Source organism: Dreissena polymorpha, chromosome 3 (assembly GCF_020536995.1).
Source record: "Dreissena polymorpha isolate Duluth1 chromosome 3, UMN_Dpol_1.0, whole genome shotgun sequence".
Lineage (NCBI taxonomy): Eukaryota > Metazoa > Mollusca > Bivalvia > Myida > Dreissenidae > Dreissena > Dreissena polymorpha.
In genome coordinates, this window is record NC_068357.1 from 129,004,290 (window position 1) to 129,020,354 (window position 16,065).

Genomic DNA, 16,065 nt, shown 5'->3' on the forward strand with positions numbered 1-16,065 from the left:
ATCATTTTACTATTTCGGGTTACATTATTATATAACGATTTGATAGCTATGACAATTTTTCCATTAACACCTATCACTGAAGTCAACTTATTCCACAAAATGCCTCTTTCTACGAAATCATACGCCTTTTTAAAATCAATGAAGGCACAGAAAGTAGACTGCCTTAAACGCTTTCTTGTTTCAATAATATTAGTTAGAGACGACAAATGATCAATTGTACTTCTATTTTTCCGAAAGCCATTTTGCTCATCAACAATGACATCATTATCCTCAGACCATTGTGATATTCTGTCATTTAGAATGGAGCTATATAATTTATACATGGAACAGGATAATGCAATGCCTCTGTAGGACAGGGGGTCTCGTAAATCAGTTGTACTTGACTTAGGAATGGGACTTATAATTATTTTACCCCACTCAGATGGTACTATGCCAGAATTAAAACAAACATTAAAAAGAATATGTAGAAAAGAAACACAGACATCATTTTTTAACACATCTACAGGTATTAAGTCATTACCACATGCTTTGCCACACTTTGCTTTAGTAATGGCCTTCCATACTTCAGATAGAGTAATATTTTCATTTAAACTTTCACAATTTAGATTGTTCCCAACATTGCTATTTCCTAACCATGTTTGATATTGAAAAGAATTGTTTCTGTTACAAAACAGACTGCTAAAATCATTCTTCCATTTTGACAAAACTGTGTCAATATTATCTGAAATAGAGCCATCATCACAGACCACTTCTAAAGGGATAGCTTTATTTTTGGATTGAGCAACACCAATTTTTCCAATGGATTTCCAAAACTCTACCTGATTCTCTTCACATTGGGAGGCGAGATATGTTTGAAATGAGACCCAGTATGCCCGTTTACTTTTCTGAACTTCACGGTCAAAAGCACGTCTTGCCGTTACAAATAAGTATTTGAGATGATTTTTGGCATTGGCCTCTTTACAATTTAACCAATCCTTTTCTGCCTTACATTGGGAATTCCATAAGTTAGACAGTTGTTCATTCCACCACGGTTTGCCTATTCTTCTTTTCTTGTTATCTTTACTAAAAAGTATATTAACTTTTTTATATTCTAGTTTGCTATACATTTCTTTTCTAATAACAGTGCATATATCAATATAGGCTGAATCGACATCTGTTTGCAATCTGATACTCTGTTCTAATTTAAAAACAGTATCATGTAATGACTTGATCACACTGTCTGCCGTAAGAAATTCATTATTAATATTATCTACATTAAATCTATCATATGAGGCATTACGACCTGATTGATGGTCATCAGTGCAGCAATTATGTGCATAAAATTGATTCTGGCCTTTTAAAATATACGTCCATGACAAAATAGAATGATCAGGAACAGATGAGGGTAAAATACCAAATTGAGCATGTAGCTCATTTAAAATTTCCGTGCTTCGTGTGACTTTGAAATCTTGAAACAGATGAAGATTATCATGGTGAATAATGCAATAATCAACCACTGCACAGCCTTTTATAGACACCGAGGTAAAATCATTTTTAACAAAGTTGCGACCATTAAGAACACACATGTTACTGTCAATAAGAAAGTCAATAAGTTTATCACCATAGGAATTTGTTGTAAAATCTACAACATCTCTCACAGCAATCTCATCAACACCAACAATATAATCCTCATTCTCCCCAATTCTACTGTTGAAGTCACCACATATGCAAACAGTGCCAGAGTTTTGATATTCATATACATTAGTAAGCAAAGTGTCATAAAAATCACAAACATCAACCTGTCTTGAGGAGTTATTTGGTGACAAGTAACAAACACAAGCATAGAAAGTATAATTAGTACACTTATCAGTAAATTCTAACCATAAAATACCATCATAACTGTCATTTACGATATTAATAGAAAAATAATTAGCAATATGTTGTTTTACAAGAAATCCAACACCCCCAGACCCTGTCCTAGCATTGACATGCGTAAGTTTTCTATTATTACCAAACCATAAATAACCTGGTAAGTTTATAACATTCTGTCCTGTAAGTTTAGTTTCACTAATGCCTATAATGTCAATGTCTAATTTATCAATACATGATTGGCGTATAATATAGTTATCACTATTGAGGTCTGCACTAAAACCATTAATGTTCCAGAACCCGCAGGTAACCTAACTTCTTCTGTAGCCGCCTCTTGGTCCTCTTGGTCTGAATCAGCGCTGACTCTGCGCTCCACCTCGTTGACCTGTCTGTCTTGGACCACTAGGGCTGGGTTGAGTATTTGTGCCATTATTATGAGCACCATAGTTAACACTATTTGAACCATTGTGGGCGCCACTGTTTGCACTATTTGTACCATTATTATGGGTACCACGATTCACTTGGTTTGTGTAGACACGGTTTCCTCGTATGGAAAGATGTTGGCCTCTATTTACAGCATTCACCATAGCTCGAAGATTCCCAGCAGCAAGTCGCTCCTCTTTTGACTGATCTTCGTGCACAAAAACTTGTTTAAAAATGGAGTTATTTAATTGATTCTTAGCCTTCAGAATCTTTGACCGCTGCTCCTTGTCTGTGAAGGTAGCAACTACAATGCCTGGGATCATTGGGTCATTTCCACGAACAGGTAGTCTTTTGGCAGATGAAGCTTTGACATCATTGACGTGCATGTGGTCCTTTATGATAGTGTTAATTTTATCAACAATGTTTTCATTAACAGTTTCTGGCACTTTACGAAAGACCAAGTTTAATGATCTATCACAGATCTGGTCAGTCTGAAGAACATCCGTCATTGAATTCACTCGGCTTGACAATGTATCAAGTTCATTAGTGATATCAGCATATGATATCAGAATATATTTATTCATCTCGTTGTTCACACGTCTGTCTATACTTTGTGCCATCTTATCCAGTAGTTTTTCTGTAAGTTTTCTCTCTAATTCATTCTCAAGAGTGTCAATACGGTCAGTCAGGGATCTGTTCACTTCTTTAACTTCTTCCATCAACCTATCTAGTTTCTGCAAAATTACAGCTATACCACTGTTGCCTATTACTTGGCCCTCAACACATGGTTTGCTAGGTGTCTGCCCATACAAAGTGCGTCTGGCGGATGCCATAATGCTGTCAGTCTCATCCTGGGTTTCTTTTACTTTCTTGCTGAAAACTGTGTCAAGAGGCGTATCTGAAGAATGTCTTTTCCGTGAGGTCGAAGTTGACACTGAACACTAAGACTGTTTAGGAATTGGCTGTGAGGCAGACATAATATTGTCAACATAGTCTTTACTTTGTGCTGCCTCCATTGTCAGCATTAATCTAGTCTGACAAGTTCTCACGTATACAAGAGTATAATAATGGTGTCTATAATAGTATATAACTGTGCAGAATGTCAACAGAAAAAGATGCACTGCTTTTATAATCAATATTATAGTCACTAATAATCACTGTTATAAAGTATCACTATCACTATCAGTCAGAAAATCAAAGGGAGGCAATTTCTCCGGACTCGCGAAAATATATGACGTCGTCTGAAAAAGACCAATTACTTTTACAGCACGTTTCATAAAATGACTTCTGTAGCACAACGCTGGACGTAATATTACTGCTTCGGTGTGAAATATTATCAGAGAAACAAGCAAATCTTCTAGTCAGAATTCAAGCCCGCCTTTCAATGTACTTATGAAGTTTCATGATCCTAGCCCCAAGCGTTCTTTAATTATCATCCGAAAACCACCTGGTGGACGGACCGACCGACCTACCAACCTACCGACCGACCGACCGACATGAGCAAAGCAATATACATGTTAGAAGTTGATTAAGAAATATGTAAACCCTTGGTGTGGCAAGTTTTTACCACAATGGCATCATGTTAAAAACCTTTGAGCAGGACAAGTATACAATGTTATATACACAATAGAACACCATGCTTTGAAAGAAAAGTTATTTTGATTATGAAAGTATGTAATGTAACAAGTTGATAGGAAATATGTAACCCCTTGGTGTGGCCAGTATTTAACACAATGGCATCATTAAACAAGAGGGCCTGAAAGGCCCAAAGTCCCTCACCTGAGATAAAAAGAAATGACCTGTTCTTCAACAACAATGTGACTAAACCATTTTCATTCTTTCCAAACATTCATCATTTATACAATAATGCAAACAATACAAACAATTCATATAGAAATACAGTTCATAAACTTTCAAAAGTTCATCATAGTTAAAACAAGGTTTCGAAAACAATTATACACTTTCATGTCTAAACTTGGTCAACAGTTTGTGTTCAGTATGAGGCAAATGCCTGTATAAAGCACTAGGATAAACAAACACCCGTGATCACTATAATTGAATTCACTCAATTCACTTCACTGAAAAAATAATTAAGAACTCACTTTCATTGTATTATTCACATAAGTCTAATGTAAGACACTTTCAGAAAACAAACAGTTTAAATCCATTTCTTGGGCTTTGATTAATCACTTATAACTTGCGTCAATCACAACACACTAAGTATTTTAATTAAAAGATAAGCTGTGATTTGTCATTTAATAAATTCACTATGTTCACTCATCACTTATTAAAAACACTAACTTGTTGTTGCATAAATTCACTAAGTCCTGTTATTAAATCACTAACTCAATATTTTCACTTAGAGAAAAAAAAATCACTTTCCCTTAGTAATCACTTAACTAATAATTGCACTTAGTTAAAAGAACTAAACTAACTTCACTAACTTAACATTCCCAGTTAGTGAACACACAGTAAATCATTAATTCAAAATTTTCATTTGGAGAAAAATAAGACTAAGTCACTTTTACTTGGTGAAATTCCAACTTAGAACATAGAAGCTCACCTCCATGATAAAACTAACAGTTGCTACAGTAAACAGGTCTGGCAGATTAGTAATTCACTAACCCCAATCTTTCAACTAGTGGACTAACTCTTTCATCTTAGAGCCAGGGGGTCTAGCATAAGTCTTTCACATGTATACCCATATGTTTTGGTTGATTAGTTCTTATGGGAGAGGTCAACAATGTGCCAGTCCCCTGATTCTGAAGTGTAGCAGGCATAGTAGCATAGTAACATAGGTAAACATCCAATCAAATGAGAGCACTGCTATTCTTAGCATCCAGGTAAAGATAAGCACCAATCAAAGATCATCACTGACCACTGATGTAAACTATCTGCACTTACAGAGAGTTTTAAGCATTTATTTCATTTCTTAAGAATTATCATAAAATGAAAATATACCTGATCTATCATTAATGAATTATAAGTTATTAACTATCATCAATGAATTTAAAAGTTATTAAAAATTGTAATTTAAAGAATTATTATTGTAAAAAAAACAAAAAGTTAAACAATCACAAGGTAGGCGTTACAAAACATATAAAGAAAACTGCCCCCCCCCCCCCCCGGCCATGTTTTTCACCCATCATGACCATTTTCGAACTTGTCCGAGATATTTATAAAATCGATGTTTAAAAAAAAATTATGATGGTTAGGCAAAAATGTGACTTCTAGAGTGTTCACAAGCTTTTTTTACTAAATAAATATAAGGAAAATGATCCCTCTGGCGGCCAAGTTTTTTTACCAGTCCAAACCATTTTCAAACTCAACCGTCATATCCAAGAAGTTCACAATCTGTCAAAAAAACTGATATAAATATTAGTTTCTGTTTGTCTAGAAGTTGCTTCAAAAATTAAGTTTATAAAATAAGTCTAACTTAATCTAAAGAACACAATTTATGGATTACCAGAATAAACCCCCTTCGGAAGAAACCCCCTTCGCTAAAAACGGCAGGGCGGAAGAAACCCCCTTTCATAGTTTGCATACGCGGAAGAAACCCCCTCGCTAGTTTTGCATACGCGGAACAAACCCCCTTCGAGTTTTCAGACAGGCGGAATAAACCCCCTTCGTGTTTTCAGACAGGCGGAATAAACCCCCTTCCTAAGTGTTAAGTCTTTCCCTTGAACATGTCGGCGGCATGGGTGTGCTCTGTCACTGACTTCACTACGGTGAGCTGAAACATAAAGCATACATATCGATGAAACAGGTCAATCGTTTTACTTATAATATCAAGTACTTATTCATTTGTCCGAGTCTTTTAAAAAATGTTAATATGACTAATATAGCGATACTCAGATGTGACGAATTGGAATTTTATGCAAAATTAATATTATATAAAAACAAGGGCTGTTTGTAAAACAAGCATGCCCCCCTATATGGGCTATAAATTGTAGTAGCAGCCATTGTGTGAATACGTTTTTTGTGACTGTGAATGGTGGTGGTGGTGGCGGTGGTGGTGGTAGTAGTATAGTAGTAGTAGAAGTAGTAGTAGTAGTAGTAGTAGTAGTAGTAGTAGTAGTAGTAGTAGAAGTAGTAGTAGTAGTAGTAGTAGTAGTAGTAGTAGTAGTAGTAGTAGTAGTAGAAGTAATAGAGTAGTAGTAGTAGTAGGTGGTGGTGGTGGTAGCAGAAGAAATAGTAGTAGTAGTAGTAGTAGTAGTAGTAGTAGTAGTAGTAGTAGTAGTAGTAGTAGTAGTAGTAGAAGTAGTAGTAGTAGTAGTAGTAGTAGTAGTAGTAGTAGTAGTAGAGCAGTAGTAGAAGTAGTAGTGGTGGTAGTAGTAGTAGTAGTAGTAGTAGTAGTAGTAGAGTAGTAGTAGTAGTAGTAGTAGTAGTAGTAGTAGTAGTAGTAGTAGTAGTAGAGTAGCAGTAGAAGTGGTAGTAATAGTAGTAGTAGTAGTAGTAGTAGTAGTAGAAGAAGTAGTAGTAGTAGTAGTAGCAGCAGCAGCAGCAGCAGCAGCAGCAGCATCAGTAGTACCAGTAGTAGTAGTAGTAGTAGTAGTAGTAGTAGTAGTAGTAGTAGTAGTAGTAGTAGTAGTAGTAGTAGTATGCATTACAAAAATGCAGTTAGCCTTACATTTGGTAAAATTTAAATATATTACAAGGGAGGCAAATATGTAACAATAAATTTAAACTTATTGCATTTGTTTCCCCTGTAGTGTATTACCTCCCCTGTCCTGCTTATATTTATATTAATCAACAAAATTAAACATTAACACAATATTTAATATACAAAATATACAAAAAATCTCATATTCTGATAACATTTTTACTGATCTACTGTATTTTACTAAAAGGATGATGTTTCATTGGACTGATAATTATAGATTTAGGATTACAGACCAGTTGCTTCAGTAATATTGTTCAGAGTGTGCCCTGTTGGCCGCGTATGCATTCTTGAATTATCATTCAAAAAAACCCTTTACTATTTCAAGTCACCGTGACCTTGACCTTTGACCTAGTGACCTCAAAATCAATAGGGGTCATCTGCGTGTCATGATCAATGTACCTATGAAGTTTCATGATCCTAGGCCCAAGCGTTCTTGAGTTATCGTATGACAACCACCTGGTGGACGGACCGACCGACCGACATGAGCAAAGCAATATACCCCCTCTTCTTCGAAGGGGGGCATAATAATCGCAATACATGGGTTTTGTAGAAAAAGACTCATTTATTTTTGAGTATAAGTACATGGTATAATATTACTTACCTCTAGATCAGTGGTAGCAATAGCACGGCATTTCTGTGAACCCCGTTGGTCACACTCCCAACGCTGGCTAATCGCTAACTTTGCTTTCTTCGTGTAGCAGTACCCCTAGTAACACAACTTCTGCCCACCCTTGTTGTTCTTGATGATCTCCATTATTGATATATTCGAAATACCAACGATGTTTATATATATACATACCAATTAATCGAGCAAATGTAATTAAAAAAAACTGTACATAACTTCACACGAGCCGCAAAGGCGCCAATCATGACACAACTTCTCATCATTATCTACAATAGCCGGTACATTAAAGGACCTTTTATATAATTAAATGCAGGTGCGAATATCTATTTCCAAACTGTTATGTGCTGAGTAAAGAGGTGTACCGGCCGTTTGTTCACAAGTTGTTAATGATGAGATGCTCGTGTGAATTTGTCTTGCACGCGTTTCAGTGAGATAATACCATTTTATATGCGTTAACTTGTACTTGATTGATAAAAATAACAAACACACAAAATTAGCGCCCAGAGCCGATAGTGACGAAGATATTTCGTACATATTTTCCTATAATAACCGAAGCATTCGTCTTTAAAAAAAATTGAATCATGCAAAAACACGTGCTTCCCGAGAACTTTCTGAAAATGAAAGTGAATTTCTGTAAACAATTACCGTGCGTTTAAATGTAACTAAATCGTCTGGAAGGGGGTTTGTTCCGCTATGAAAGGGAGTTTATTCCGCCTGTCTGAAAACTCGAAGGGGGTTTGTTCGGCCTATGCAAAACTAGCGAGGGGGTTTCTTCCGCGTATGCAAACTGTGAAAGGGGGTTTCTTCCGCCCTGCCGTTTTTAGCGAAGGGGTTTTCTTCCGGAGGGGGTTTCTTCCGTACACCCAATTTATGGAGAGTGGAAAACTCCAGTTACTCAAATGTAAACAAGAGGGCCTGAAAGACCAAAAGTCGCTCACCTGAGATAACAAGATATTATTGAGAGAATTCTTCTGACCAAGTTTTATGAAGACCGCCCCTTGGAAGCCATGTTTTTCAAGCAAACATAATTATTTTCGAACTCATCCAAGATATTATTGAGACCAATCTTCTGACAAAATTTCATGAAGATTGGACAATAAATGTTGCCTCTAGAGTGTTAACAAGGTTTTACTATAGCCATATAAGGAAAAATGCCCCAACCCCTGGCGGCCATGTTTTTCAACCAACCAGCATCATTTTTTAACTCTTCCAAGATATTATTAGGATGAATCTTCTGACCAAGTTTCATGAATATTGGGCAATAAATGTGGCCTCTAGAGCGTTAACAAGATTTTACTATGGCCATATATAGCCATATAAGGAACAAGATGTGTTTGTGAAACACAATGTCCCCCTATATGACGTTTGACCTTGAAGGATGACCTTGACCTTGTGAAGGATGACCTTGACCTTGACCTTTCACCACTCAAAATGTGCAGCTCCATGAAGATACACATGCATGCCAAATATCAAGTTGCTATCTTCAATATTGCAAAAGTATTCATAAAATAAGTGATTTGGGCCACATATATTTGACCTCTGACCTTAAAGGATGACCTTGACCTTTCACCACTCAAAATGTGCAGCTCTATGAGATGCATATACATGCCAAGTATCAAGTTGCTATCTTCAATATTGCAAAAGTATTCATAAAATAAGCGATTTTTGCCACATATATTTGACCTCTGACCTTGAAGGATGACCTTGACCTTGACCTTTCACCACTCAAAATGTGCAGCTCATGAGATACACATGCATGCCACATATCAAGTTGCTATCTTCAATATTGCAAAAGTATTCATAAAATGAGCGATTTTGGCCACATACATTTGACCCGTGACCTTGAAGGATGACCTTGAACTTTCACCACTCAAAATGTGCAGCTTCATGAGATACACATGCATTCCAAATATGAAGTTCCTATCGTCAATATGACAAAAGTTATTGCAAAATGTTAAAGTTGGCGCTAACAAACCAACAGACCAACAGACAGGGCAAAAACAATATGTCCCCCACTACTATAGTGGGGGACATAAAAATGCCCCGCCCCTTGACAGCCATATTTTTCAAGCAAAGATTACTATTTTCAAACTCATCCAAGATATCATTGGGACAATCTTCTGACCAAGTTTCATGAAGATTGGAAAATAAATGTGGCTTCTAGAGCATTAACAAGGTTTTACTACAGCCATATAAGGAAAAATGCCCCGCCACCTGGCGGCCATGTTTTTCAACCAACCGGCATCATTTTTTAACTCTTCCAAGATATTTTTGGAATAAATCTTCTGACCAAGTTTCATGAAGATTGGACAATAAATGTGGCCTCCAGAGTGTTAACAAGATTTTAATATAGCCATATATACCAATATAAGGAAAAATGCCCCGCCCTTTGGCAGCCATGTTTTTCAAGCAAAGGTTACCATTTTTAAACTCATCCAAGATATCAATGGGAAAAATGTTCTAACCAAGTTTCATTAAGATCCGAAAATAAATGTGGACTCTAGAGTGTTAACAAGGTTTTACTATAGCCATATAAGGAAAAATGCCCCGCCCCCTGGAGGCCATATCCAGAAATGTTCTGACCAAATTTTATGAAAATTGGACCAAAAATGTGACTTCTAGAGTGTTCACATGTTTCCATTATATACATATAGAGAAAACTGCCCTGCCCCCTGGCAGCCATGTTTTTTCACCTTCCTGGACCATTTTCGAACTCGTCTGAGATATCAATGAAAGCAATGTTTCCACCAAGTTTCATGATGATTGGGCAAAAATTGTGACTTCTAGAGTGTTCACAAGGTTTCTCTATAGCCATATAAGGAATACTGCCCCACACCCTGGCGGCCATCTTTTTCAAAGGACCAGAACCATTTTCAAACTCAACCAACATATCATTTAGACAAACATTTTGACAAAGTAACATGAAGATTTGGCAACAAATGTGACTTCTACAGTGTTCACAAGGTTTTTCTTTTTTTTGACCTAGTGACCTAGTTTTTGACCCAACATGACCCAGTTTCGAACTCAGTCGAGGTATCAATGGGACAAATGTTCTGACCAAGTTTCATGAAGATCGGACAATAAATGTGGCCTCTAGAGTGTTCACAAGGCAAAATGTTGACGACGCATGACGGACGACGGACAAAAGGTGATCACAAAAGCTCACCATGAGCACGTTGTGCTCAGGTGAGCTAAAAATAAGAAGAATTTACAAAAGTTATTTCAATCAAAAGAGTCTTTATAATTTAGAAAATGCCAAATAACAAGGTTGCCATGGAAACAGTTTCATAGCACAGTAGTCTGCTAAATGCAACAAAACACAGTAGGTTAACTTGGCTTATCAGTAAAGATCAAAGATAATGCTCTACAGCGCATTAGTACATGTACATTTATTTTATAAGATAGGTTTATTAAATTGCATGCAAACTACTGTCTTTATGTACACCACATATTATGAAAGAAGTCCCAGGTTTATACAAGGGAGTTAACTATTACTTAACTATTAGAAAGTATGTACAGGTTTTCTTTCTTTAACATTATAGCTTATCACAACTAGACTGTTTTCACTATATAAATATAGAGAAAACTACCCCCCCCCCCCGATGGCAGCCATGTTTTTCAAGCAAAGGTTACCATTTCTGAACTCATCCAAGATATCATTGGGACAAATCTTCTGAGCAAGTTTCATGAAGATCGGAAAATAAATGTTGCCTCTAGAGTGTTAACAAGGTTTTACTATAGCCATATAAGGAAAAATGCCCTGCCCCCTGGCGGCAATGTTTTTCAACCAACCAACATCATTTTCGAACTAGTCCAAGATATTATTGGGATGAATCTTCTGACCAAGTTTTATGAGGATCGGACAATAAATGTGGCCTCTAGAGTGTTAACAAGATTTTGCTTTAGCCATATAAGGAAAAATGCCCCGCCCCTTGGCAGCCATGTTTTTCAAGCAAACGTAACCATTTTCGAACCCATCCAAGATATCATTAAAACCAATCTTCTGACCAAATTTCATGAAGATTTGACAATAAATGTGGCCTCTAGAGAGTGAACAAGGCAAATGTTGACGTCGCACAACGGATGACGGACAAAAGGCGATCACAAAAGCTCACCATGAGCATGTTGTGCTCAGGTGAGCTAAAAAAGCATTGAGGAGGACCATTATACAATGCTGTATAGTGTATACACAATAGAATACCATGCTTTAAAAGAAAAAGATCCTTGAAGTAAGGGTATCACGTTTAAACGGTCGCGTTATGTGTTTTGCTAAAAAATGTTTACCAAAACAGTAAACGTTTAAACAACAGTCAATATCAAATAACAAATATTGGGGTGCAAATAACGTAGCCGATTAGCCGTACGAAGTATATCGATGACAAACTGCGGTACTTGCGGTAAATCCGGGCTACTGAATTCGGCAGTAATTTATTTCTGATTGGTTAGCGGATGGCACAGACATGAACGGAAACTAACGGAAAATCTTCGCTACTTTCCGAAAATCTTGCAACGAAACAGTGCATATGCCGCCATCTTGAAATATAGTATAAGTGATTGATAAGCAAAGTAAAACACTGCGGTAGCATGTTGAAAAGCAATATTTTAACCAAATTATATATTGATTACGTTTTTCCTAGTTAACTGGTTTTTCATTTTCTGCGGTCAAACGATATGCACATTGTATTTTATGTGCAAAATACGTAAATTTTTTCGGAGTGTCGTTTTCGGATACAGTATTTTTCATCGATTTTACATTATTTTTGACGTTCTTTAAATTGTTTTTATAGAATGAAGAATACATATGTGGTGATACGGATGGTCTGGTTTATAATATTTTATGGTTTTAATATGACGTAATTGCGCGAATGGGATATGCAATGAATATTACTTCCGGAAATAATAACTGTTTTCAGTTTGGAAATGCGATGGCACTGATGCTTTTTAAACAGACATTGGGATACCGTTTAAACGGTAACGTTTGGTTTATCTCATTTCGTTCAAAAAATTCTGTAAACGTGATACCCTTACCTTGAAGTGATTTTGATATGCAACTATAAATGAATCATGTGACCTCCAGGGTGTGGACAATCTGGATCCTATAAGAAACACACTTGCACAGGACCATTTTATCTTTACATCCCAAATAATAACAAGGGCTGTTTGTAAAACATGCATGCCCCCCATATGGGCTGTCAGTTGGTCAGTTGTAGTGGCAGCCATTGTGTGAATTGGTTTTTTGTCACTGTGACCTTGATCTTTGACCTAGTGACCTGAAAATCAATAGGGGTCATCTGCCAGTCATGATCAATGTACCTCTGAAGTTTCATGGTCCTTGGCTCATAATTCTTTAGTTATCATCAGGAATTTTTTTTACTGTTTGTAGTCACTGTGACCTTGACCTTTGACCTAGTGACCTGAAAATCAATAGGGGTCATCTGCCAGTCATAATCAATGTACTTATGAAGTTTCATGATCCTAGGCATAAGCATTCTTGAGTTATCATCCAGAAACCATTTTATTGTTTCGAGTAACAATGACCTTGACCTTTGACCTAGTGACCTGAAAATCAATAGGGGTCATCTGCCAGTCATGATCAATGTTCTTATGAAGTTTCATGATCCTAGGCATAAGCATTCTTGAGTTATCATCCTGAAACCATCTGGTGGACGGACCTACCGACGGACCGACCGACATGTGCAAAACAATATACCCCCTCTTCTTCGAAGGGGCATAAATATCTTGAATTTGTAGTTTCAAGGGAAATTTTTTTAAGTTATTTTAGAGTACACTGACATTGTGACTCTCAAAGGTAAGGCCAGTTTTTACCCAGGGACATGCTTTGAAAATATTTTGTAGAGGACTAGTATAGAGGACTAGTATACAGTATTACATATCAAATATAACACACATAAGAACCTGATTTTCACCTGATCATAGTCTGTAAGGTATGTCATAGAATTATGTGTGTATATGACCAGGACATTCAACTGCAGTTACACACGATAAGGCTGGTATTTCTGCCTTTAGCCATGTATGTTTCCTTTTTATTAGTATAAGTTTTTGAGGTGTTTTGGTCCAATACAAAACAAGAGCTTTGTCACACACGTGACTTATACCCCCACATGCTGCATTGACACAGACTATTTTGCAAGCTGTCTTCACAAAACAAGAGAATCTAAATGGTGATTATTAAGAATTATTATGCCATTATTATTTATAGCCATTTTGACCTTTGAACTCTTGAATTCTTTCGCATGACACGTTGTCCAATGACTGTGCGACAAAATTAATGTACAGAGTCATTTTAAAATCTCACAATGAATGACATAGTTATGGCCGAGATAAGCTCATTTATGGCCATTTTTTGCTTTTGAACTCCAAGAGCGATCTTGATCTTGAAGATATCAACGTAATTCTTTTGCATGACACATTGTCCAATGATGGTGAACACATTTTCCAAATTATTTTAAAATCGCACAATGAATAAGATAGTTATGGCCCGGACAAGACTATTTATGGCCATTTTTGACCTTTGAACTCACAGTGTGACCTTGACCTTAGAGATATCGACATAATTCTTTCGCGCGACACACCGTCCAATAATGGTGAACAAATGTGCCAAATGATTTTAAAATTTCACAATCAATTTTATAGTAATGGCCCGGAAAAGCTCATTTATGGCCATTTTTGACCTTTGAACTCAAAGTTTGACCTTGACCTTGGAGATATCAATGTTATTCTTTCACGTGACGCACCAGCCAATGATGCTGAACAAATGTGCTAAATGATTTTAAAATCTCACAATGAACAACATAGTAATGGCCTGGAAAAGCTCATTTATGGTCATTTTTGACCTTTGAACTTAGTGTGACCTTTACCATGGAGATTTCAGCGTAATTCTTTCTCGCGACACACTGTCCAATGATGGTGAGCAAATGTGCTAAATGATTTTGAAATCTTACAATGAATGACATAGTTATTGCCCGGACAAGCTCATTTATGGCCATTTTTGGTCTTAGAACTCAAAGTGTGACCTTGACCTTGGAGATATCGACGAAATTCTTTCGCGTGACACACCGTCCAATGATGGTGAGCAAATTTACTAAATGATTTTTAAATCTCACAATAAATGATCAAGTTATGGCCCGGACATGCATTTGACCTTTGAACTCCAAGTGTGACCTTGACCTTTGAGATGTTGACGTATTATTTTCACACGACACACTGCCCCATGATGGTGTACAAATGTACCACGTTATTTTAAAATCTAACGATAAATGACATAGTTATGGTCCGGACAAACTTTCGGTTTAAAACACACTAAGTGACCCTGTGTCCTAGTTTTTGACACGGCAAGACCCATATTTAAACTTGACCTATACATCATCTAGATACAACTTGTGACCAAGTTTGGTGAAGATCGGATGAAATTTCGGGACAGACCAACAGACTGACCGACGGACAAAGGGACTCCTATATAGCCCCCAATACCAATGGTAATGGGGGTATAATTACTAGTAAACAAGAGCTGTCACCATAGGATGCCTTATGCCCCCTATAAACACTTAATAGAAGTTATGAGCTTTTTTCGAAACATAAACGCAGATTCAGAAACCTTATCGCGGACCCTAAGTTGAAGGTCAAGGTCACAGGGGTCAAAATTTGTGTGCGTATGGAAAGGCCTTGTCCATATACACATGCATGCCAAATATGATATTGCTATCTAAAGCGACATAGAAGTTATGAGCATTTTTCGAAACCTAAACGCAAAGTGTGACGGACAGACGGTCCGATCACTATATGCCCTCCTTTGGGGGCATAAAAAGTTAAGTATATCCTTAATTTTAATAAGCAAATATACAATGTACATACAATGCAAACACATAACTTTGTTTCCTATCAAAATATTTACTAGTAAAAGATTCAACTGATTTATTAATATCACACATGCTCTCTTATACCTGAATAAATTTCTTTCCGTTGACCTTGTCCAGTCGCTGGTCCTGTATAAGGATGATATTGTCTGCCTCCTGGGTCACCTTGGCACTCCCAAATATGGCCGCCGTCGAGAGGGCCTCACCCTCTCGCACCTGTAAGGCAATATACAGGTGAAGAATACATACCCTGGATATGTCAGGCAATATACAGGTGCAGAATAAATACCCTTGATATGTAAGGCAATATACAGGTGCAGAATGAAAATATTTCAGCGTAATTCTTTCTCGCGACACTGTCCAATGATGGTGAGCAAATGTGCCAAATGATTTTGAAATCTTACAATGAATGACATAGTTATTGCCCGGACAAGCTCATTTATGGCCATTTTTGGTCTTAGAACTCAAAGTGTGACCTTGACCTTGGAGATATCGACTTAGTTCTTTCGCGTGACATACCGTCCAATGATGGTGAACACATTTTCCAAATGATTTTAAAATCTCACAATAAATGATATTGTTATGGCCCGGACATGCATTTGACCTTTCTTTGAACTCAAAGTGTGACCTTG

At 36.9% G+C, this 16,065-nt stretch overlaps 1 protein-coding gene across 7 annotated transcripts in view; it reads right to left on the reverse strand.

The window, feature by feature from the left end:
* LOC127871412 (twinkle mtDNA helicase-like) overlaps positions 1 to 16,065 on the reverse strand; it is a 70,207-nt gene that overhangs the window by 5,392 nt on the left and 48,750 nt on the right. For all 7 annotated transcript variants that reach the window (XM_052414323.1, XM_052414320.1, XM_052414322.1 and 4 more), the window contains one exon: positions 15,521 to 15,649. In XM_052414323.1, the coding sequence (XP_052270283.1) occupies positions 15,521 to 15,649 (129 nt within the window). The remainder of the gene's footprint in view (positions 1 to 15,520; positions 15,650 to 16,065) is intronic.